This window comes from Carcharodon carcharias, chromosome 1 (assembly GCF_017639515.1).
Source record: "Carcharodon carcharias isolate sCarCar2 chromosome 1, sCarCar2.pri, whole genome shotgun sequence".
NCBI classification, from domain to species: Eukaryota; Metazoa; Chordata; class Chondrichthyes; order Lamniformes; family Lamnidae; genus Carcharodon; species Carcharodon carcharias.
The window spans coordinates 255,666,499-255,692,156 of NC_054467.1; the positions used below are offsets into that span (position 1 = coordinate 255,666,499).

Sequence of the window (25,658 nt, forward strand, 5' to 3'; positions counted from 1 at the left end):
ATCATGATCTCTCGACCAATTTAAAGGGTGGAAAGGTTGAACCGACACAGAAAAGGAGCTTAGACAAGCTAGAAAATATTGTAATTGCGACTGTTTCACAGATGATTAAGTCCCACACAGCGAAGTTGATAAGTCTCTCTCCAGTCCTCCCCAACGGCCCCCCCCCCACCCCCCGTTTCTCTTTTTAAAAGAGCTGGCAAATAAAATGAGAAGCAAAAAATACGATTCAGTTGAAGCTTTGTCACAAAAGTTGGACTTGCTCTTCCAGTTCATGCTGTTCTTAAAGAGGAGCCACACTGATTATTCATTTAAAAAGTCTGCTTTCACCACTTGGTCTTTTCCCAAATTTTCCACTTCCCACCTGTGCTTTTGCTGGATCACATTTCTGGGAAGCCTAGTGCCTGCTGTTACCTCACCCATCAGACTGTCGATGAAAGATCACAGATCCGGAATATTAACTCAGTATTTCACTCCACAGATGTTGCCGGATATGCGACGTATTTCTGGCACTTTCTGCTTTCATTTAGATTTCCAGCATCTGCAAAATTTTGCTTTTGTAACGTTGCTTTGCTGATAGGCCCTACAACTCTCTGAGGTCTCTGCACACTACCAATTCTGACCTCTAGCACATCCGTGATTTTAATTGCTCCACCTTTGGCAGACACGCCTTTAGCTGCCTTGGCCCTAAGCTCTGGAATCCCCCCCCCCCCCCCCCCCCCCACCCAAATCTCTCCTCCTCTCTAATTCTCTTGCCCCCCAAATACCAGGACTGTCCCAGCATCTCCTAAAGAGGCTTGGGTGTCACGTTTTTTTCCCACTATAGCGCTCCTGTGAAGCTTTGGTAATTTTGGTCACTTTAAAGATACTATATTTGTTGATGCTACAAAGATACTATATATTTGTTGACACAGCCTGGTTGGGGGTGAGCTTGTACTGGCTCTTTGAAAAAGCTGTTGTGCTGGTGCCACACCCCTGTATTTTGTGCGTAACCCTGTAAGTTCCTCATCCTTAAGTACCTGTCCAACTCTCTTTTAAATTGGTTTGTGGAATCAGCATCCACCAACTTTTCAGAGTATTCCTGATCCCAACAATGCTGTCAGAAAAAAAAACCCTCCTCATATCTCATACCTTTTTTATTCATTCAAGGGACGTGGGCTTGACTGGCTGGGCCCAATACTTATTGCCCATCTCTCATTGCCCCTGAGAAGGTGGTGGTTAGCTGCCTTCTTGAACTGCTGCAGCCCATATGATGTAGGTGCACCCACTGTACTGTTAGGAAAGGAGTTCCAGGATTTTGATCCAGCGACAGTGAAGGAACGGTGATATATTTGCCAACGATTTAAAACTATGGCCACTGGTTACTGACGCGCTCATCAGAGGGAATAGTTCTCTACATCTACTTCACCAAAACCTGTCATCTTCTTGAAAACATCTGGTCAGTCACTTCTTAACCTTCTCTATTCCAAGGAGAGCATTCGGAACTTTCCTATTCAACGATATCATGGTGGATCTGTGAATCGTTAAAGAAACCACAGGAAAGAGATTTAAATACAGTTTGAGCAAGTTCTTTTTTTTAATTCCATTTACTGGAAATTCAAATATGATGTTTTTTTAAAGCACCAATGAATTCTATCTTACTTTGCTCGTGAAACTTGTGATTTTCAACTGAAATTTGCTACCATTTTCTGCTCCACAATTTTATTTTTACTCATCATGGGCAACCATGAGGTCAGAACTGTTCAGCTCCTGACTTCATTACAGCCTTGGTCCAAATGTGGACAAAGCTGAAATCCAGAGGTGAGGTGGGAGTGACTGCCGTTGACATCAAGGCAGTATTTGATTGAGTAAACCATCAAGGAGTCCTTGTAAAACTGAAGTCAGTGGGAATCAGGAGGAAAGCTCTCCACTGGCTGAAATAACACCCGGCACAAAGGAAGTTGACTGTTGCTGTCATTGTGGAAGGTCATTCCTGCAGAGGTTCTTCCGGGCAGGGCCCCATGTCCAACCATAGTCAGTTGCTTCATTGATGACCTTCCCTCTATCGTAAGGTCAGATGACGGGGTTGTACCCTGATGATTAACTGTGTTCACAACCATTTGTAACTCCCTAGATATTGAAGCACCCTGCAAGACCTGGACATCATTCAAGTTTGGACTGATAAATGGCAAGTTATATTTGAGCCACACAATTTTTTTATTTGATCATAGGATGTGGGCATCGCTGTTTGGGCCAGCATTTATTGCCCATCCTTAATTGCCCTTGAGAACTGAGTGGCTTGCTAGGGCATTTCAGAGTAAACCGCATTGCTGTGGATCTGAAGTCACATGTAGGCCAGACCAGCAGATTTCCTTCCCTAAAGGACATTCGTGAACCAGATGGGTTTTTACCACAATTGACAACGGTTTCATGGTCATCATTCCAGACAGTAGCCAGGCAGTGACCTCCTCCAACAAGGAAGAGTCTTAACCACCTCCACTTGAATTTTAATGGCATTATCTTTGCTGAAAACCCCACAATCAATATCCTGGAGATCACCTTTGACCAGAAACTCAACTGGACCAGCCACAGGGAATACTTCCCTGTGCAGGTCAGAGGCTGGCCATTCTACAGCGAGTGATTCACCACCTAAATCCCTGTCCACCATCTAAAAGTCAGGAGTGTGACCTCCTGCCTGTGTTGAATTTTTAAAAACTTATTCGTTCATGGGACGTGGGCATCGCTGGCTAGGCCAGTATTTATTACCCATCCCTAATTCCTGTTCAGAGGGTATTTAAGTGTCAACCACATATAGGCCAGACCAGGTAACGACAGCAGATTTCCTTCCTGATAGAACATTAGTGAACTAAATGGATGTTATGCCAATCAGCAATGGTGGTCATCATTAGACTTTTAATTCCAGGTTTTTATTGAATTCAAATTTCACCATCTGTCATGGTAGGATTCCAACCCAGGACCCCAGAGAATTCCCCTGGGCCTTCTGGAATACTACTGTAGTGACAATACCACTATGCCACCATCTCCCCCCAACTAAGCACCAGCAACACTTAAGAAGTTCAACATCATCCAGCGCAAAGCGACCGACATGATTGGTACCTTAAAAATTCACTCCGTCCACCACTGACACACAGTGGCACCATATACAAGATGCACTGCAACAACTCAGCAAAGCTCCTTCAACATCACCTTCCAAGCCCATGATCTCTCCCACCTGGAAGGACATGTGTGAACTCCACCACTTGCAAGCTCTTTTCCGGAATCACACACCATCCTGACTTGGAATTATATCATCATTCCTTTGCTGTTGCTGGGTCAAAACCTTGGAACTCCCTTCCTAACACCATTCCGGGTGTACCTGCACCACAGGGATTGCAGCAGTTCAAGAAGGTGGTTCACCACTCCTCCTCAATGGCAATAAATGTTGGCCTTGCCAGCAATGCCAACATCTCATGAACAAATACATTTAAAAAAAAGGTGCGAATTGTACACCAATTCCTGCAGTGGAATTTGGAGGAGCAGAGGACAAAGCTGTATGGGGGTATCTGTATGGGGATTGGTTGGGGGCCTACTGTTGGAAAGATGAGAGCGAGAGAGCAGAAAAGAACACGAGAAGGAAAACAGTTTATAGCAAGGAGAATGGATTGAAGGAGCAGCATGATTATGAAAAAGAAAGTCAAGAAATAGCTTAAGGAGTGGGTGGAGCAGGGGAATGATAAGGGCAACAAAGCAAAAATGAGTTTTAAAAATAGTTGATGGCAAGAACAAGAGGAGGATAGAGTAAAAGGGATCAGCATAAATAGGTACAGCTTTGGCCTGGGCACAAGTCCAACTACTTGAATAAAACCCAGACCCCAAGTCTGTCCGCCTTTTGCCCATTTGTAAAACTGCTGGTCCTTCCGGTGTTGAATGCTGTGGTCAGCTCCTGTGCAGGAAGGGTGACACAGTTATTTGCAACCAGATGCGTTCAACAAAGAAACCACTTTAAAACTATGGAGGCTATAACTTCTTCCACAAGAGTGTTATGTTATCCACAGACATGTTATCCAGTCCACAGTCACAAAACTGACAGAATCTCTTGTGTGCAAAGGATGATGACTACAGTTACATTAATATACCGTATGAATATGCAGTTTGTAGTTGATGTACTGTCTGCTTAGGAATTCTAGAGCATAACTTGGCAGAATTCAGGGTTAACTGAAAGATATCCAGTAGGCACAATGTGTCCAAAACTGAATATAACAGGACACCGTCAATCCAACATTCAAGGGTTGCCAGGGAACTCTGATCTTCCAACATTATGTCAATCATGCTTTTAGCTTTTCAGGTCATTACAACACTTGTTTTCTTAGCATGTGATTATGTTTTGAAAATGCTGCGAGTGCTGACCTTATTAGTTTTGTTAAAGAGATTTTGTTCCTTGCCTCTAAGCTGCAATGAGCTAAATAGCTAAACTGCTATGTCACAAACCCCCGAGTCTTTAAGAATTCTCCTTTCCATGCTAGCCAGGCTGTGGACTCAAAAGACGGCGCCAGGCATCTGAGCTTGTGCTGGTGGAGCCTGGCGCTATCCAACGACCCAGCTCCCCATTGCTTCTAAACCCATCTTTCTCTCCTCTTAATGCTGCCATGGTCAGTGCTGCTTTGAGCTTTTCTCCTTTCATTCCTCTTGTGTTGCAAAGTCTCTGCTTAGCACACGCTTTCCACCCTCTGGCATCCTTGGTGTGTTGAAATCAAAGCTCACTGTAAGCTCTCTGAACTCTAACCCGTTCCTCCTGAGCTCCTCACTGCTCCCTCACCAATCTTCGCTGCCTTGTACAATTGGCCTTACTTTTTCCCCTTTTACCTTGCCTTCCCTCATATTTTTTTCACCCTTTGGTATTGTCTCTGATTTTTGTTTTCAATTATCATTGCTCCCAAGTAATCTGAAATTCCACTGACACCACTGATGAAGAGGGACCTATTATACAGAATGTGAGATTTTTGCTTTCAATCGATTTCCAATAGAATTGTCCCAGTTGCCTGCTGTAACTCCTTTTGGAGACTTCTGGACACCCCTGCCGGAGAAATGGCTTAGTATTTTCTCCATGTTTTGCACAAATCCTCCGCAAAAGCGGCGGCTGGGGGACCTGCAATGGACATCTGATTTACTCATATCGACTAAACAGCATTTGTTAGAGGTGGCAAATCAACAGCTTGTTTCAAAACCATTTCCTATTTCAATTCCCCTTCAAAGCAATGCTACCTGGTCCTTCAAAGGGTGATGCCGAATGCGTTGTTTGCTCTCGTGAGGAATGGCATTGCCAGCAATTCACTGTAAAATCCTTATGGGAGCCTCATTTGGAAAGAGAGTTTAAAATTTATGTAGCACTTGTGGAGGTCTCAAAGGTCTTCGTGGACAATTAATTACTTTGAAGTGCAGTTTATTAGGAAAATCCAGCAAGATACCACAAGCAGACCAATTAATCTGATTTTGGTGTCTTTGGAGGAGAGGGGAATGTTGGCCAGTACACTGGTCGAACGGAAATAAAACCAAAGTACTGAAGAAACTCAGCAGGCCTGACAGCATCCTGATGAGGAAGTGAGAATCGTACCAAGCTGAAAAGTAAAGCAAAAAGAGACTTAAAAGGGATTGACATGAGCTGTGCAGCTTCACAAGTGAAAATTGGTTGCTCGGGTAAGCTGCTTGCAAAGCTGTTGTTAATGCAAGGTCCGACCTTGATAAGGGGAGGGGCTAGGAAATCTTTAAGCGCCCAAAGATTTCTTGCCCTGATTTTTTGATTTAAGTTTCTTTAAAACTTAACCTGCTGTCGAACAGTGGAGAGACCAGAGAAATCAGAGTTGCTGTCCTTCGAGAAGGTGAAGTAGGGATTTTATTGAGTGGTTTTGGTAACATAAATAGGGAGAAACTGTTTCCACTGGGTCAATAATCAGGACCACTGATAATAGATAATTGACACAAGGACCAGTGTAAAAATGAGAATTTTTTTTTCCAGAACCAAGTTTTTTGCCATCTAGAAGGCACTACTTGACAGGAATTAGATATAAACTTGAAAAGGATAAATTTGTTTGGCAATGGGGAAAGATTGGAAATTGGGACTAATTGGATAATTCTTTCAAAAACTTTCACAGGTGCGATGAGGGGAATTGTTTGCTCCTTCTGTGCTTTAAGATTCTATGGCTGTCTTCCTTTCACACACACCCCACCCACATCTGCACCAGCTACCCACAGGATTCTCACTAGCTCTGTTCCTTCCTACAGCCCTACGACCCCTGTAATCTGAGAGATCTTCTAATTCTGCCCCCTTAGACACCCCAATTTTAATCACCCCAGCATTGGTGGACATGCCTCCAACTGCCTCGGCTTAAGGTCTGGAATTTCCCTGCAAAACCTTTCCGCCCCTCTTCCTCTCTCCTTTTAAAAACTCAGAAAACCTACCTTTTTGACCAAGCTTTTGGTCATCTGTCCTAATATTATGTGACACCACGTCAAATTTTAATGCTACTGTGAAGCGCTTTAGAACATTTTACTATGTTACAGGTATTATATAAATTGAAGTTGTTGAGCAGTGAGACCGCAGGCTGCATCTATTTCCCGGCTGTCAACGACACCGTTTTCTCACGTTGCAAGCACCATTAATGCTTCTGAACAAATTCCCTACCCTCACCATACATACCCCCTGCTCTGCCTCACCCCCAGAGAGATCTTAATACAAGCGACCATGCAAAGACACTACCCAATTAGATAAAGAACATTCACTCCGAGCTTAAAACATCAGGGGATTATGGAGCCACTTAAGGTTACGGCAATTTAAAACTTTAAACAAAAACAATAATTGTAAATAGTTGTTTTGTGTGCTTGGGGAGGCAGGGGTGGGGGGGGGTGATGGGGTGGTCGGGGGCGTGGTGGTGGGGGGTGGTGGTGGTGGTAAGGAGGGTGGAGAAAGGTCTTCTCATTAAAATCAGCCACAGTCCTGAGTCATTTAGACTTTAAAACCCCTTTTGTCCCGCCTGTGTTTTTTTTTGTAAAAACCGGTTATAGTTTGTTCATTTGCAATGAATGGAAACAGGAAATCTGCTTGCGAAAAATAACACCCTGTTTTGTGGAGTTCAATGTTTTAAAGGCCTAGCATGGCGTCACCAGGGTTGCTACTGAAATCACTGCTACTGTATTGCTGTTCATTAGAATGGGAAGTTTTAGGAACAAGAAAAGACCATTTGGCCTAACATGCCTGTCTTTTGATACTTTAATCCCACGTACCTATCTTCACCACACAACTCCGCTTACCACTCTTCCGCATCATCCCTCAATTCCTTCTATGTAATTGTCCCTTGAACTCATTTATATTCACTTATGGTTTCTTCCCTGATAATTTAATCACAATCCTGTTACTCTTTGATTGATAGTATTCAGCCTAACTTCCTCTCTTATCCCGAATCTAACTTTGTACCTGTTTCAGCTGCAATTGTGAACATTTTCCATAATTGTTTTACCAATTCCTTTCCTAACTTTGAAAACTTCATTTAAATCACCTCAGAGTCTCTCCTATTGCTAAGGACACAAGACCAATTTCTTTAGTCTTTCTGCAGCAAAAATAGCTGCATCTTGAACTACCTTCATCACTCCTCTTTGTGTGCTCTCTCCCTCTCTCTTGCTTAAGGCGAAGATGAAGAGAATATTTTTTCCTCAGGAAGTTTTTAATGGTTTGGAATGGGACTGGGAGATGGTTGCATCAGATTTGGCTGTGACTTTCAAAATGAGTTGAATAAACAATTGAAGGGTACACATTGGAAGAGCTTTGAGGTGAAGAGCAGAAGAGTGGGACTATTGGATAGCTTTTTCTTAGAGCTAGCATATTCCTAATGGACTGAATGGCCTCATTCTGTGCTGTCAGATTCTATAATTTACCCCAAAGCTGAGAACATTCGCTTTTAGCTTTTTTGATAAATTACAAAGGCAGATTTTAATGAGCGGAAATGTCCATTCATGGAGGTCAGGTAATTGGGTGCTTCAGATAATGGGAGCAATTGGGATACAGTGGTTGAGGGGAAGGAGGTTTTGGGGCTCTCCTGTCTAAATGGGAAGCCCATTGTGTAGACAGGAGCCTTGGTTAAAGGTGTCTGGCTTTCGACAACAAACCTGCTTTTGTCAGTCCTTAAAAATGTGTTCACGCGCTCCCGACTCCAACACACATCCCCTTTTCTTCTGTTTCATTTCTCCAGGGTGCCCAAGATACATTTGAGAACTACTACAGGAAACAAAGAAAGAAACAGGCCCGCTTAGTCCTGCAGCCCCCTTCCAACATGGTAGGAATAATCTCCCCTTTCATTTCCATTAACTAAAGAGCATTTTAACCTTGATGAAACAGTATTCCTTTTTGTTTTTGCCCTGAATTACTGAGCATGCCAGTGTATGACCCTTTTTTTAAAATGCTTTATTTTTGCAGTCCTTTATTGTCCTAACTCAAAATGCTTGTCTTGTTGCAGCATGAAACGTTAGACGGCTACAGGAGGTATTTTAATCAAATTGTAGGGTGAGTGTATGTTTTTCATGCAAAGAGAAAGTTCTACTGGTGCTATGTTCTAAATGTTATTTACATTTTGGAGTGGTATTCATTAGTGGAGGGATTGTGTTGGGTTTTTTTTTCCAGGAGAGGATTTTTGCCACCAGGATGTTTCTCGAAATGCGGGATCCTTCCTTTGTGCCTCCCCCGATTTGACTTATTTTCTCTCTGACCATCTCCCATTCCCCTCCTCATGTTCACATTCTCTCTCTCTCCCCATCTCAGTTGGTCCAGTTCCCCCAACCGCGCACCCCGCCCCCCCCCCCCCCCCCCCCCCCCGCCCCGCCCCCCCCCGTTGCTTCCTTCCCTCAAATCCCTTTTTACAAATCTGCAGTTATCAATGGCATTTTAGGCTGAGAATGCATTCAACACATTACATAAGAACAAAGAGTAGGTAATTCAGCCCCTCGAGCCTGCCCCGCCATTCAATACGATCAAGGCTGATCTCATTTCGGCCTCAACTCCAATTTCCCGCCCTCTCCCCATAACCTTTCAACCCGTTACTAATTAAAAATTTGTCTATCTCCTCCTTAAATTTATTCAGTGCATCCACTACACTCTGAGGTAGTGAATTGCACAGATTCATGACCTTTTGAGAAAATTAATTTTTCCTCATCTCTGATATAAACCTACCACCCTTTAGCCTAAGGCTATGGCCTCTCATTCTAGAATACTCCACAAGAGGAAACATCCACTCCACGTCTACTTTGTCTATCCCCTTTAGCATCTTATATACCTCAGTTAGATCTCCTCTCATCCTTCTAAACTCTAGGGAGTATAGGCCTAAACTGCTCAATCTCTCCTCATAAGACAAACCCCGCATCTCTGGAATCGATCTAGTGAACCTCTCTGAACCGCCCCCAATGCAACTACATCCTTCCTCAGGTAAGGGGACCAAAACCGTGCACAGTACTCCAGGTGCGGTCTCACCAATGCCTTGTACAGTTGTAACAACACTTCCCTATTTTTATCTCTATTCCTTTAGCAATAAATGCCGAAATTCCATTTTCCTTCCTTATTAACTGCTGTATCTGCATACTAACTTTCAGTGATTCATGCACGAGGACACCCAGATCCCTCTGCACTGAAGCATTCTGAAGTTTCTCTCCATTTAAATAATAAGTCGCCTTTTTATTCTTCCAATCAAAATGGATAACCTCACACTTATCCACGATAAACTTCATCTGCCAAATTTTGGCCCATTCACCTAACCTGTCCATATCCATTTGTAACTTTCTTATTTCTCCATTGCAACTTACTTTCCCACCTATTTTGGTGTCATCTGCAAATTCAGCTATAGTACCTTCTATCCCTGGATCCAAATCATTAATATAGTTTGTATATAGTTGGGGCCCAAGGACCAAATCCTGTGGCACCCTGCTAGTTACAGCTTAGCATCCAGAAAAAGACCCATTTATCCCGACTCTCTGCTTTCTGTTGGTTCACCAATTCTCTATCCAAACTAATATATTACCCCTAACTCCATGTGATCTTATCTTGTGTATTAATCTTTTGTGCGGCACCTTATCAGAGGCCTTCTGGAAGTCCAGATATACTACATCTACAGAATCCCTATTATCCACTTTGCTTGTCACGTCTTCAAAGAACACTAGCAAATTAGTCAAACACGATTTACTCTTCATAAAACCATGCTGACTCTGATGGATTGCATTTTAACTTTCCAAATGTCCCATTACTACTTCCTTAATAATGGATTCCAACAATTTCCCAACGACAGACATTAAACTAACTGGTCTATAGTTTCCTACTTTCTGCCTCCCCCCCCACCCTGCTTTTTGAATAAAGGCGTTATATTAGCATTTTTCCAACCCACAGGAACTTTTCCAGAATCCAGGGAATTTTGGAATATTATAGCCAATGCATCCACTATCTCCGTTGCCACTTCCTTTAAGACCCTGGGATGTAGGCCACCAGGTCCTGGGAACTTGTCACCCTTTAACCTCGATAGTCTGCTTAATACTTTTTCTTTAGTGATGGTGATTGTTCTAAGTTCCCCCTTCTCTATACCCTCTGCACTGCCTGTTACTGTTAGGTTGGTACTAGTGTCCTCCACCATGAAAACTGAGGCAAAATATTGAATAAGCGTCTCTGCTATTTCTGCATTCCCCACTATTAGCTCCCCAGCCTCATCCTCCAAGGGACCAACATTCACTTTAGCTACTCTCTTTCCCTTTATATACTTGTTGAAGCTTTTGCTATCAGTTCTTACATTTTGCGCTAGTTTTCTTTCATAATTTACCTTTGCTCTTTTTATTATCTTTTTAGTAACCCTTTGTTGATCTTTAAAAGTTTTCCCAATCTTCCAGCCTGCCACTGACCTTTGCAATTTGGTATGTCTTAGTTTTTGGCCTTTATGTCATCTTTAACTTCCTTGCTTAGCCATGGATGCTTTTTCCCCCTCTTACCATCTTTCTTCCTCTTTGAAATATATTTTACTTGGGAGGAATTGAATATCTCCTTAAATATGTGCCACTGTTCATCAACTGTCCTACTTTGTAGTCTTCCAGCCCAGTCCACCAGGGCCAGTCCTGCCCTCATGCCTATGCAAGTACCTTTGTTTAACTCGAGAACACTAGTGTGGGACTCAGGTTTCTCTCTCTCAAACTGAACTTGGAATTCTGGCATGCTATGATCACTCTTCCCTGGAGGATCCTTTACTATGAGATTATTAATTAATCCCATCTCATTACACAAAACCAAATCCAGAATAGCCTGCTCCCTGGTTGGTTCCACAACATATTGCTCCAAGAAACAATCTCTAATACGCTCTATGAAATCTCCCTCGAGGCTACCCTTGCCAATTTGATTAGTCTAGTCTATATGCATATTAAAATCACCCATGATTATTGCCGTGCCTTTCTTACATGATCCCAGCATTTCCTGGTTTATACTGTGCCCTACTGCTGAACTACTGTTTGGGGACCTATAGATTACTCCTACCAGGGACTTCTTTCCCTTGCTATTTCCTACTTCTACCCAGGCTGACTCTACATCTTGCTCTCCAGTGCCTATATCATTCCTCACTATAGCACTGATCACTTCATTTACTCACAAAGCTACACCACCTCCTTCTCCTTCCTGCCTATCCTTCCGAAACACTGAGTACCCTTGGATGTTCAACTCCCAAACCTGTTTTCCTTGTAATCACATCTCAGTAATCGCCACCAAATTATTTATCTCTATTTGCGCTGTTAACTCATTAGTTTTATTCCGAATGCTACGCGCATTCAGATACAAAGCCTTTAAGTTTGCCCTTTGGCAATTTTCCCTATTCTTATAAGATTCTTTGGTGCAATATGGTGTTCACACACTCTGTCTCTTCTTGTCACTTTTTGGTAACAATCAGCCTCGCCACTAATCTGCACTCTTACCCTCTCCTTAAACTTTGATTTTTTATATTTCCATGCAACTGAACCCTCCCCCATGCCTTCTCCCCACCCACTATTTAGTTTAAACCCCTATCTACAACCCTAGTTATGCAATTCACCAGGACACTGGTTCCAGCACGATTCAAGTGGAGCCCGCCCGAATGGAGTAGCTTCCTCTTTCCCCAATACTGGTGCCAATGTCCCATGAATTCAAACCCATTTCTCCCACACCAATCTTTGAGCCACGCATTTACCTCTTTAATCTCATTGACCCTGCGCCAATTAGCTCGTGGCTCAGGTAGTAATCCAGATTGGTGGTCTGCATGATGATGTTCCCACTGGTTCTGCTGGTTAATAATGAGTGTACCTGACTCATTCAGACCAGGTCTTGGTCTCAATCCTGGATTTCAGTTAGAATGCTGGTAGAGCGGTGGAGTTGGATAGGGAAAAAAAAAACCCACGAGTTAGAATCCTGTTTGAAGAAGCTATCCAATAAGTCCTGCTGAAAAATACATTTCAGTAGAAATATTGACTGAAAGTGTCCTCTCTTTTTATCCCCCTCCTCTTTCTCCTTCTCTTCATTTCCCCCTCCTTATTTCCCCTTCTCCCTTCCTCTCCCCTTTCTCTCTTCCTCTGCCCTTTCCTGCTGTTTCCCTCCTCCTTCTCTCCATTCTCATTCTCTTCCCTCTTCTTCTCTCTACTCTTCCTCTCCCCTCCCTCTCTCCCCTTCCTCCTGCTCCTCTCCCTTTTCCACCCTCTCCTCTCCCTTTTCCCCTCCTCGTCTCTCTGTGCCCCCAAGCCCTTCTCTCCTTTTTCCCTCCTCTCCTCCTCTCCATTTAGCCCCCTCCCATTGCCCTCCTCCCCTTCCATCCCTTTTTCTCTCTCCTCTTCTGCCTTTTCCACCTCTCCTCCTTTCCCTTTTTGCCTATTCCCTCCTTCCTTTCTCCCTATTCTCCTCTCCCTTTGTCCCCCCTGCTTCTTTCCCTTTTCCCTCACCGTTTTCCCTCCCCTCTCCCTTTACATCCTCTATCTTTCTCCTCCCCCTTCAATGTTTTCCCCCTTTGCCCCTCTCCCCATTCCCCCTTTCCTGCTGTCCTTTTTTTCTACCGCTCCCCCTCGCCTCTTCTCCCCTTCCTCCCTTCTCTGCCTTTCCCTTTACCTCCTCTCTTCTCTCCCTTTTTTGTCTCTCTCCTCTTCTGCCTCTCTCCCTTATCTCTTCCCCTTCCTCCAGATTTGATATTCCGCTGCCCCAATGAGTTCAAATGTGAATTTTAATTGAAGAAAAATCACAGAAACTGTTGTGATGCTGACCTCAAGCAACCGTCACCTGTGATAAGTGTGAATGTGGATGGATGAAAGGCAAGCCAGGAATCGGGTGTTTAGTAATATCCTACATTGCGAGGCTTAACACTGCAACAAATCATGCCTTAGATCCATCTGGGGTATGTGTTGCAATCAAGGGTGTGTTTTTACTGTGCATGTGTGTGTTTTACTGATCGACTTTGTGTCCGATTCTGTCTTGTTCCAATTCTCCTTTCAGATTTTTTGTAGTTGAAGACCACATATTGCACACCACGCAGGGCCTGGTGAACAGAGCGTACATTGATCAACTGTGGGAATTGGCGGTGTCCAAAACCATGTCGGCACTCAGGACTCATTCAGTAAGTGAGATTGTGAAACCTGGCCCCCACTGAAGCTCCACTCCTCCACCACCCCCCCAGCTTCAGTTCCTCCTCGCCACCTTGTCAAAGCACTACTTGTATTGCAAAACATTATTGAATATGGAAGCGGAATATAGCTTATTGCTGATTCTATTTTTTAAGACTACTACCTTGTGACTGCATCTTAACTTATCTCTTGCTTCCTAGTCCCACTGAAAAGTGCCTTGAGACATATTGGTATGTGCAAGCTGTTATGAAGTTGTGAGTATAGATATCAGTGGAGACTCACAGCACAATGTATCTTGTTTATTTAATGTCACTTTTGGTTACCACTTTGTACAGTACAGAAGGAGCCCATTTGGCCCATCATGCTTTTGTGAACTCCTTTCTTTAAAAAAAATCCATCTTTTTGATCCCACCCCCTTGTTCTTTCCCCATGGCTCTGTAAATTTTTCCCTTTCAATTACTTAAAAATGAACCACAGAAACTAGAAGAATAGCAAGAGGGAAAACTACCCCCCCCCCACCAAACCCCCTTTGCTGACCTCTCCCAGTAGCCCCTGCAGCAAAATGGACATGCTATCAGGAGAAGGCAGAATCAGGCTTGACTGTAAATGCTCTAGGGTAGAATACATAGCCATGCGGTGTCACACCCCTTGTAATTTTTCCCCTAATTCATAATCTCCCTCTGCCAGTCTACTCTTCTCAGTTCTAGGCTGACAATGCCAGCGCAGTAGGGGGAATAAAATGCTGAACTATCAGAGGTACTGTCTTTCAGATGAGACAATAAACCAAGGCCCTACTCAGGTGACTGTAAAAGTTCCATGGCACTATTCCCAACATCATGAGAACCAAATAAGTTGATAACTAAACACACTGCTTTTCTGTGGTATTTTGTTTTGCTTAAACTAGCTGCCACATTTCCTACATTATGTCAGTGGCCACACTTCAGGAAAGTATTTACTTAGCTAAAAGGCACTTTTGCATGTCCTGAGGTTGCAATAGGTGCTAGATAAATACAAGTCTTTTCTATCACTTCGCTGTTCTTTGTGTCCCTGGTGATCAAGCTCTATGTGACATCTACCCAGACTTCTAATGCTGCTCCCCAGCCAGTATAGGACAGTACAGTTTGTAGTTTTTTGGTACCTTAAATCAGATAAACATCTCTGGTCGCTTCACAGAAGAGTTTGGGAATAAAAATGAACACCAAGTCAAAGCTGGGTGAATAGCAGAGATGCCCATCAACTGGTGGCTTTATAAGAAACAACAAGAGATCTTGAGGTCTCTAAGGAGAGAACTCTAAAAGATGGGATAAAAGTGGCTGAAGAGTGGGGCAAAGGCCTTATTGTGGGCTCTACCCATCCATTAAAAGCACCAGAACGTCGGTCCATGCTCTCATCTCCACTTCTCAGCCATGCTGACTTTAAAAGACACCTGCTCACTCCTTCCAAGTTCAGCAGGAGATGTATCAATGTATTCCATTAGTGGAATTCAATTAGTATTCCATGACAATTACTTTATTCTTTATAGATTAGAATGTAAGAGATAGGAAATAGGTCATACAGCCCCTCAAGCCTGTTCTTCCGTTTAGTAAAATCATTTGCTGATTTTCTACATCCAGGACTAGCTGTGCCCCTAGCAAGCTGTTCCAGCACAGCTACAACACTAGCATCCACCTGGCAATGTGGAAAATTGCACCAATAAGTCCTGTCCACAAAAAGCAGGACAAATCCAACCTGGCCAATTACTGCCCCATCAGTCTACTCCCAATCATCAGCAATGTGATGGAATGGGTTGTTGACAATGTTATCAAGTGGCACTTATTCAGAAACATCCTGCTCACTGCTACCCAGTTTGGGTTCCACCAGGGCGACTCAGCTCCTGACCTCATTACAATCTTGGTCTAAGAATGAACAAAAGAGCTGACCTCAAGAGGTGAGGTGAGAGTGACTGCCCTTGACATCAAGGCAGCATTTGACTCCCTTCAATGGGAATTTAGGGGGAAAACTCTCCACTGGTTGGAGTCATACCTAGCACAAAGGAAGATGGTTGTGGTTGCTGGAGGTCAATCATCTCAGCTCCAGGACATCACTGTAGGAGTTCCTCAGGGTAGTGTCCTAGGCCCAAACAAGCTGCTTCATCAACAACCATTAGGGAAGTAGGGATGTCCGCTGATGATTGCACATGATTGCACAATGTTCAGTACCACTTGCGACTCCTCAGATACTAGAGAAGTCCATGTCCAAATGCAGTAAGACCTGTACAATATCCAGACTTGGGCTGACAAGTGGCAAATAATGGCATTCATGCAACACTGGTGCCAGGCAATGACCATCTCCAACCTAACCATCACCCCTTGACATTCAATGGCATTACCACTACTGAATCTCCCACTATCCACTGCTGAAGGGTCATGAGGACTCGAAACGTCAACTCTTTTCTTCTCCGCCGATGCTGCCAGACCTGCTGAGTTTTTCCAGGTAATTCTGTTTTTGTTTTAGATTTCCAGCATCCGCAGTTTATTGTTTTTATCTCTTTAGACACCAACTTCCAAACACACGACCGCTACCATCTAGAAGGACGAGGGCAGCAGACACATGGGAAAACCACCACTTGCAAGTTCTCCTCCAAGCCATCCTGACTTGGAAATATATCACCGTTTCTTCACTGTCATTGAGTCAAAATCTTGGAACTCCCTCCCTAACAGCACTGTGGCTGTACCTACACCAGATAGACTGCAGCCGGGCAAGAAAGCAGCTCACCAACACCTTCTGAAGGGCAATTAGGGATGGGCAATAAATGCTGGCCTGACCAGTGATGCCCATATCCTATGAATGAATAAAAAACGAGTTAGAGAAGGTTACCGAGATAGGGGATTTAACAACATGGGATTAAATGATGCTCGCTTTGAGTTTGAAAGGTTTGTAGACTGTTACAGGAACACAACTGAGGGAGGTGAAGCCGACCATAGTTTTGGGGTTCTGAGAAGGAACGAATCAGAGAAGGAAGTGATGTAACGAGTCTTGACCTCAACCTGATGCCTCCAACAGTGACCACAATTTAAAAAGTACTTCATTAGCTGTGAATCACTTTGGGGTATAAAAGTTGGTATGCAAATGCGAGTTCTGTCTTCTTTCTAATATTGTGAAGGTGAAGAGCTTCAATTGGCCCAGACCTACAGTGAAATAATAATAGGTTGCTCAAAAGTTAGATGTTGAATGGCATTTTGAAGTTGTTGGCTTTAAATATCTTTCTTTTTTCCCCTCCTCTCATTCAGTCATACTGCTCTGACCCGAATTTGGTCTTGGATTTGAAGAACCTTCTAGTACTCTTTGCGGACACTCTGCAGGTAACTGATAGAGCTTCCCAAAATTGGATTGTGATACAGCCTTGTGTCTAAACTAACGGAGTGGTAATTACAAAGGTTGAGAAGGTTACTTTATTCCTTATAAGGCAGCAAGTAGGAAACTATAGACCAGTTAGTTTAACATCTATCATTGGGAAATTGTTGGAATCCATTATTAAGGAAGTAGTAATGGGACATTTGGAAAGTTAAAATGCAATCCATCAGAGTCAGCATGGTTTTATGAAGAGTAAATCATGTTTGACTAATTTGCTAGAGTTCTTTGAAGATGTGACAAGCAAAGTGGATAATGGGGATCCTGTGGGTGTAGTATATCTGGACTTCCAGAAGGCCACACAAAAGGTTAATACACAAGATAAGATCACATGGAGTTAGGGGTAAAATATTAGCTTGAATAGAGGATTGACTAACCAATAGAAGGCAGAGAGTTGGGATAAATGGGTCTTTTTATGGATGGCAAGCTGTAACTAGTGAGGTGCCACAGGGTTCAGTCCTTGGGCCCCAACTATTTACATTCTATGTTAATGATTTGGACTCAGGGATAGAAGGTACTATCGCTAAATTTGCTGATGACACCAAAATAGGTGGGAAAGTAAGTTGCAAAGGAGAAATAAGAAATTTATAAATGGATATGGACAGGTTAGATGAATGGGCCAAAATTTGGCAGATGGAATTTAACGTGGATAAGTGAGGTTATTGGCTGGAAGAATAAAAAGGCAACTTATTATTTAAATGGAGAGAAACTTCAGAATGCTTCAGTGCAGAGGGATCTGGGTGTCCTCGTGCATGAATGGCTGAAAGCTAGTATGCAGGTACAGCAGGTAATAAGGAAGGCAAATGGAATTTCGGCATTTATTGCTAAAGGAATAGAGATAAAAATAGGGAAGTGTTGTTACAACTGTACAAGGCATTGGTGAGACCGCACCTGGAGTACTGTGCACAGTTTTGGTCCCCTTACCTGAGGAAGGATGTAGTTGCAGTGGAGGCGGTTCAGAGGAGGTTCACTAGATTGATTTCAAAGATGCGGGGTTTGTCTTATGAGGAGAGATTGAGCAGTTTAGGCCTATACTCGCTAGAGTTTAGAAGGATGAGAGGAGATCTAATTGAGGTATATAAGATGCTAAAGGGGATGGACAAAGTAGACGTGGAGCAGATGTTTCCCCTTATGGGGCATTCTAGAACGAGAGGCTATAGTTTTAGGCCAGCAGGTGGTAGATTTAAATCAGAGATGAGGGGGAATTACTTTTCTCAAAGGGTCGTGAATCTGTGGAATTCACTACCTCAGAGTGCGGTGGATGCCGGGACGCTGAATAAATTTAAGGAGATTTTAAATTAGTAATGGGTTGAAAGGTTATGGGGACAGGGCAGGAAATTGGAGTTGAGGCCGAAATGAGATCAGCCATGATTGTATTGATTGGTGTGGGGAAGGCTCAAGAGGCTGAATTGCCTACTCCTGCTCCTAATTCTTATGTTCTTCTAAGAACGTAAGAAAAAGGAACAGGAGTAAGCCAGACAGCGCCTCAAGCCAGTTCTGCTTTTCAATGGGATCATTGGCTGCTCTTCCACATCAACTTCACTTTCCCGATTTATCCCAATATTCTCTGATTCCCGTAGTGTCGAAAAATCCATCAATCTCTTTCTTAAATGCAGTAATAACTCCCTTGAGGTTGCTGTGTTTAACATTTTTAAGTTACAATGTCGTCAATGCAATAGGGAGGATAGTTCCTTTTAAAGTCCTAGGGTTCAGCATTCTGGCACTCCTGACTCCCCCAGGCAACCAGATCACTGCTCCGCTCACTGTTCTGCTTGCTGCCTCGTCCCTGTCCTGCTTCTGCCCCGCTCCCTGCCTCGCTCCCACCCTGCTTTTGCCCCAGTCGCTGCCTCGCTCCCACCCTGCTTCTGCCCCGCTCCCTGCCTTGCTCCCACCCTGCTTCTGCCCCGCTCGCTGCCTCGCTCCCACCCTGCTTCGGCCCCGCTCCCTGCCTTGCTCCAATTGTCCAAAAGGTGCAGGTAATAGAGACTGAGGAGAGACTGGCTGGGTACTGGGGAGAGACTGGCTGTGGAACTTAACTCCAGTTTATGCATTGATTCTTAGAGGAAAATTTGATTTGCTTAAAGTTCTTTCAGTTAAAGTTGGATTTTTAAAGTGTGCAACTAGCTAGCACGTTATGTTAGGAATTACCGTATACTCAAAAATTCCAAAGATTTACACCTGCTGAGTGAAGAAATCCCTTGTCATTTCACTCCTAAGTCGTCCTTTATCCTGAGACTATGACCCTTAGGACTCTCCAGCCAGGGGAAGCGGCCTCTCCCCATCTAACTTGTCAAACTCTGTAAGAATTTTCTATGTTCCAATGAGATCACGTCTCAGTCTCCTAAACTGCAGAGAGTATAGGGCCATTCTGCTCAACCCCTCCTTGTAGGTCAGCCTTGCTATCTCAGGGCTATTTGTTTTGCCCAGTCAGAAGCATTTTAATGGTTTTTCGTGAATCACTGGCTTTAGGATGCAGATGGAATGTCACAATCAGGGCCACTTGATGTTCACGGAAAATTAAACGGTACAGAAGAATGCATTCCGAAAATGTCGCTATGAGCCCACGTAATTAAACAGGATTTAACTCATTCAGACAGAGTAACGCAGAGGCCTACTTAGGACAAATTGTGTCAAGATTTATGCCATGCAGTTGTCTATCAAATTGCTTTGTTTTTTTAATGAATTGAAACTTTAGTCTAATGCGTCAACATGCTGTAAATTTCTTTATTAAAATCATGCCAGTCTTGGCACCTTATACCAGCCCCCCCACCCCCCCACCCAAAACCCTTGGTGTGTTTTGATTTTGAGCGAGTGTTGCTGTCCAGCTTTCCTCCCCTGACAATCTGTTGAGGGTGCACACATCTGCAGCTGAGATAGTGGAATATTGTCCTAAGGTGGGCACAGGGACCTAGACGCTGGTTGGCCTGTCGATGACTGTCATTTGGCTTCCCTCCCCATCTTTTGGGAATTTCTTTCGGATGCCTCACTTGTTGAGGGGCTGCCTTGGTTGGTTGTGTTTTGGAGGACTTGTAGGACAGAGGGGAGACTAAGGTGGGCTAAGAAGTCACACAGCTTGGAGGACCCGATTTGTAGGAGATAGTTCAGTGCGCCTTGGGGATGATGGTACAGACTGGGAGAAGGTGGATTGGGTAGGTTGATCTAGGAAGACCTAGTTCAGAGGACATAAACTATAGGAATGTAAAGAAAAGATTTCAATAAAGTGGTTCTTTGACTTAGAGCTTAAGAGTATTTTCTATCAGTGAATGTAGATTGGCAAGTTAACAGACGTTCTGGTAACTGCCAGTGAATTGGTATAATTTCTTCAATCAAGACTTCGGTTGTATTTCTTTTTTTTACATCCTGTCAACCTGAGCGCCTGACTGGACAAAAGATGAGTAATGCTGGACACCTTCCTCCCTCGGCAGGCCTGAGGAGTTGATCAGCCTCGTAGTGGATTTTAAATTGTGTTTAACCTGAGCGTTCGCAGTTCAGAGTGCTGATGTTTGAAGCACTTGCATTTCTTTACAGGGTTATGGATTTCCAGTAAATCAGTACTTCGACATGCTGCTCGAGATAAGAGATCAATATGGTGAAATTCTGCTCAAGAAGTGGTCTGGGGTGTTCAGGTGAGAAGGAGTTTACCACAAAAATGCAATGTCCTTTTATTACTTCTGTCCAATTTCAATTCAACCTCAATTCCGCTTGCTATACAAGTGCAAGTTATTGTTTTTGAACATTTAAAAGCCTCTCTCTACTGGCTGTAAGGAGTCCAGGTGCAAGCTGTTTGCACAGTTTCATTCCAGCTACCATTGATTCATGCTCACAGTTCATCCAACTGCCTAAAATTCAGCACAGGTTAGCAGTTTGATTCAGACATAGAGCTTGACAGTGGTAGAAAATGGAGAATATGTCACTGATCAAATAAGGGGTGCTTTTCTCAGGTTGTGCTTGAGGTGGGTTATTGAGGTAGGTAAGCCTCACCCTGAATGTAACAATTTGTGAATGTTTGATGTAAAGAGTGCAAAGAGAGCTTTATTCTGAATCTGACTCTTGTTGGACTTATTTTGGGAATGTTTGATAGAGTAACGTTTCCTCTACACTGTCCTCTGTCTAACCCATGCTGTACCTGTTGTGAGGGAATCTATTTTTCAATTTAATTTCTACATTTTTGAGGCAGACCCTACCACACAATGCAAACAGGATTGGAGATGAAATTGGAAGGGAAGCAGAAAAGGGCAAACCTCGAAACAAAACTGAACTTCCCAGTTTCTAAGGAAATCATGAGCAAGCTGAGGTTGGGAAGTTGAAACTGAGCCCTGGTTGAAATAGGTAAAAGGACACAGATCAGCCCAAGCTGTGCAGTAGCAGTTTTGTTGAGTCCACTAGAGCAGAACAGGCAAACTGAAGAAGAATCAAGAAGAGGCTAGAAGATCTGAGAATAGCAAAGAGAATAAGTTGCTGCAGCTGCTTCCATTACTTGAAGATAACATTGGATCTACACCATCCAGACAGAGTTGGGCAGGTTCTGCAGACGTCTGCCATTTGCGGTGAAGGCTATACCCATGGAACTTAGGTTGGTTGTGGGTTGCTGGTGGCTGGGGATCAGACTAGCTCCTGGAAGGAGCTGTGGGAGACAGTGGCGTAGTGGTAATGCTGCTGGACTAGTAATACAGAGGCCCAGGTTAAGGCTCTGGGGACATGGGTTCACATCCCACCATAGCAGCCAGTGGAATTTAAATTCAAATTAATAAAATACAACCATATGAATTAGGAGCAGGAGTAGGCCATTTGACCCCTCGAGCCTGCTCCGCCATTCAATAAGAGCATGGCTGATCTGATTGGAACCTCAACTCCACATGCTCACTTATCCCCAATAACCTTTCACCTCCTTGCTTATCAAGAATCTATCTAGCTCTGCCTTAAAATACTCAAAGACTCTGATTCCACCGCCTTTTGAGGAAGAGTTCTAAAGACTCACGACCCTGAGAGAAAAAATTTCTCCTCCTCTGGGCGACCCTTTATTTTTGAACAGTGAGCCCCCGTTCTGGATTCGCCCGCAAGAGGAAACATCCTTTCTACATCCACCCTGTCAAGAGCCCTCAGCATCTTATATCTTTCAATCAAGTCGCCTCTTAGTAATCTCCAGTAGATACCAGCTTGGCCTGTCCAATCTTCCCTCATACGACAACGCTCCCATTCCAGGTATTGGTATAGTAAACATTCTCTGAAATGCTTCCAACATATTTGCATACTTCCTTAAAAAAAGGAGACCTATACAGTACACAGTGCTCCACATGTGGTCTCAACAATGCTCTGTATAAGTGAAATGTAACCTCTCTGCCTTTGTATACAATTCCCCTCACAATAAGCAATAGCATTCTATCAGCTTTCCTAATTACTTGCTGCACCATCATACTAACCTTTTGAAATGCATGAACTAGGACACCCAAATCCTTCTGCATCTCAGAGTTGTGCAATCTCTCACCATTTAGATAATATGCTTCTTTTTTATTCTTCCTGCCAAAATGGACAGTTTCACATTTGCCCACATTATACTCAGTTTGCCAGATCTTTGCCCACTCATTTAACCTATTTATATCCTTTTGTAGCCTCCTTGTGTCCTCTTCACATCTTACTTTCCTACCTATCTTTGTGTCATCAGCAAATTTAACAACCATACCTTCAGTCCCTTATCAAAGTCATTTATTTAAATTATAAAATCTAGAATTAAAAGCTTGTCTCAGTAATGGTGACCATGAAACTGTTGTCAGTTACTGTAAAACCCATCTGGTTCACTAGTGCCCCTTAGGGAAGGAAATTTGCTATCCTTACCTGGTCTGGCCTACATGCGACCCCAGACCCACAGCAATGTGGTTGAATCTTAACTGCCCTCTGAAATAGCAGAGCAAGCTACAAAGTTTAAGGGCAATTAAGGGGATGGGCAACAAATTCTGGCTTTGCCAGCAACACCCTTTTCCCACGAAAGAATAAATTTAAAAAGGAGAAATTGTTTGTGAGTAGTACAGAATTTGAAGGACTTTATGATTCAGTGTGATCACAAAATATCTGAGTAGAATGCTGAGCCAATTCGTAGGATCTGTCTTAGTTGTATCTGCCATTTAATTTGCAGTTTGGCTATAATTTGCCTGTTCATTCATGTTTAACTCGTCAATTCTGAATGTTATAGTATAGGATAGATAGTATTCAGTGGAATCTTGTGGTTCGTTATTTTAGTAAATAACTGGGATTTCAAGTTTCATCTACTTAAAAAGAGCTGTTACTGATCTCTACCGAGATTGTAACACTCTCCTGGGAGTGTTTGATGGGACAGGGTAGAAGAACTTTACTCTGTATCTAACCCCATGCTGTAACTGCCCTGGGAGTGTTTGATGGGGACAGTGTAGAGGGAGCTTTACTCTGTATCTAACCCCGTGCTGTACCTGCCCTGGGAGTGTTTGATGGGGACAGTGTAGAGGGAGCTTTACTCTGTATCTAACCCCGTGCTGTACCTGTCCTGGGAGTGTTTGATGGGGCAGTGTAGAGGAGGCTTTACTCTGTATCCAACCCCGTGCTGTACCTGCCCTGGGGGTGTTTGATGGGGACAGTGTAGAGGGAGCTTTACTCTGTATCTAACCCCGTGCTGTACCTGCCCTGGGAGTGTTTGATGGGGACAGTGTAGAGGGAGCTTTACTCTGTATCTAACCCCGTGCTGTACCTGTCCTGGGAGTGTTTGATGGGGACAGTGTAGAGGGAGCTTTACTCAGTATCTAACCCTGTGCTGTACCTGCCCTGGGAGTGTTTGATGGGGACAGTGTGGAAGAACTTTACTCTGTATCAAACCCTATGCTGTACCTGTCCTGGGAGTGTTTGATGGGAATTTGAGTGTAGAGGGGGTTTCAAAATCTAGAACAAGAGGACGGATAATAAAATTAGAACCAAGTTGCTAAAAGCAAACCCAGGGGGTTAAAGGTATCTAGAGGATGTATGAAAATATGGAACGCTGTTGATGCAGTTGAGTTGTTTTAAAAAGAGATAAACGATAGGATAATGAAGAATCTGGAGAGAGGGCAGAGAATTGTGATTAGAGAAAAACAAAGATGTGATTGAACAGAATGGCGTGGTCCTCTTAACAATGAGATGGATTGCAGCTCAAGTGGGAGGATATGAACAGTTTTGATTTAGCTACTGTACACGGAGAATCAGAATGCAATGGAGATGAATAGCATTGAAAGTTTAATCAGGGGCTGATAGAGAAAATTATGTGGCGATGGGAATGGGTAGAAATTGTTGAACCTTTTGGACAGACCAGATCAATGTGCGATATGCTCCTCTGGGCCCTCTATATTTCGAAGCAATTCTGATTTCTGTAAGCAAGGAGAGAAGATGTTCACCAAACACCTATCAGAAAACAAATGACTTAACGGTGTTCTAATTTCTCGCTCTCTCAGCATGTGACTGAATTGGGAGGAAACATGGGCACCCACAAACACTGATACATCCTTCTAATGATTGAAAGTAAGTAACTATTAACGGATTTCCCAGAGTCAAAAGCTCACCTTCAACGTTAGGTTCCACGTCATGAATGAGCCCAAAAAGGAATTTTGTCCATACAATGTGGATTTCACAAAAAGACAATGTGAGGACTTGACTCCAAATACTTGGAATTTTAGCCATCGCTGTGCTTAAGCTGCTCAATTTACACTGAACAGCCCATAAAATCAGCAAAGCTTTTAGAGCGTTCTTGCGTGACCACGGACAGGGTGTCCTTAAGCCTGCAAAGTAACTAGAAGCAACTTTGCAGCACTCAGGCCATGGGTCACATTGAAGAAAGAAAGGGATGCGTTAACTTTGCCATCTGAAAGCAACTCATTAACTCGGGCCCTCTTCAGTAACATGCTTGGCTGCTTCTGGCTGATTTGCCCCGTTTTATAAGGAAGAAGTTATTTGTAATTGTGTGAAAGCAGCATGTTATACACAGCTAAGTAATCCGACAACCAACGGATCAGATCAAAGCTCTGCAGTCCTGCCACGTCCAGTCATGCATGGTGGTGGACAGTTAACTAGAGGAGGAGGTTCCACAATTGCCATCCTCAACGATGGGGTAATCCAGCACATCAGTGCAAAGACAAGGCTGAAGCATTTGCAATCATCTTCAGCCAGAAGTGTTGAGTGAATGATCCAGCACGACGACCTCCTGAGGTTCCCACCATCTTCAATGCCAATTTCAGATAATTCGGTTTACTCCACTTGAAATCAAGAAATCGCTGAAGGCATTGGATACAGCAAAACCCTGACAATATCCTAGCTGTAGCACTGAAAACTTCTGCTCCAGAACTAGCCACATCCTTAGGCAAGCTGTTCCCATACAGCTAAAACACTGGCATCTACCCGACAATGTGGAAAATTGCCCAGGTATGTCCACAGAAAGCAGGACAAATCCAAGCTGGTCAGCTACTCTCCCATCTGCCTCCTTTTAATCTGCAAAATGATGGAAGGTGCCATCGTGTTATCAAGTGGCATTTACTCAGTAATAACCTGCTCACCAGTGCACAGTTTGTGTTCTGCCAGGGCCACTCAGCTTCAAGCCTTGGTCCAAACGTGCACAAAAGAACTGAATTCCAGAGGTGCAGTGAGAGTGACTGCTCTTGGCATCA

At 43.5% G+C, this 25,658-nt stretch overlaps 1 protein-coding gene across 4 annotated transcripts in view; it reads left to right on the forward strand.

Annotated features, from left to right (window-relative positions):
• The window catches only part of LOC121277089 (exocyst complex component 6B), a 632,802-nt gene that overhangs the window by 320,599 nt on the left and 286,545 nt on the right, over positions 1-25,658 (forward strand). For all 4 annotated transcript variants that reach the window (XM_041186104.1, XM_041186075.1, XM_041186085.1 and 1 more), the window contains exons 9-13: positions 8,217-8,300; positions 8,481-8,527; positions 13,487-13,607; positions 16,884-16,955; positions 20,533-20,630. In XM_041186104.1, coding sequence (XP_041042038.1) covers positions 8,217-8,300; positions 8,481-8,527; positions 13,487-13,607; positions 16,884-16,955; positions 20,533-20,630 — 422 coding nt within the window. The remainder of the gene's footprint in view (positions 1-8,216; positions 8,301-8,480; positions 8,528-13,486; positions 13,608-16,883; positions 16,956-20,532; positions 20,631-25,658) is intronic.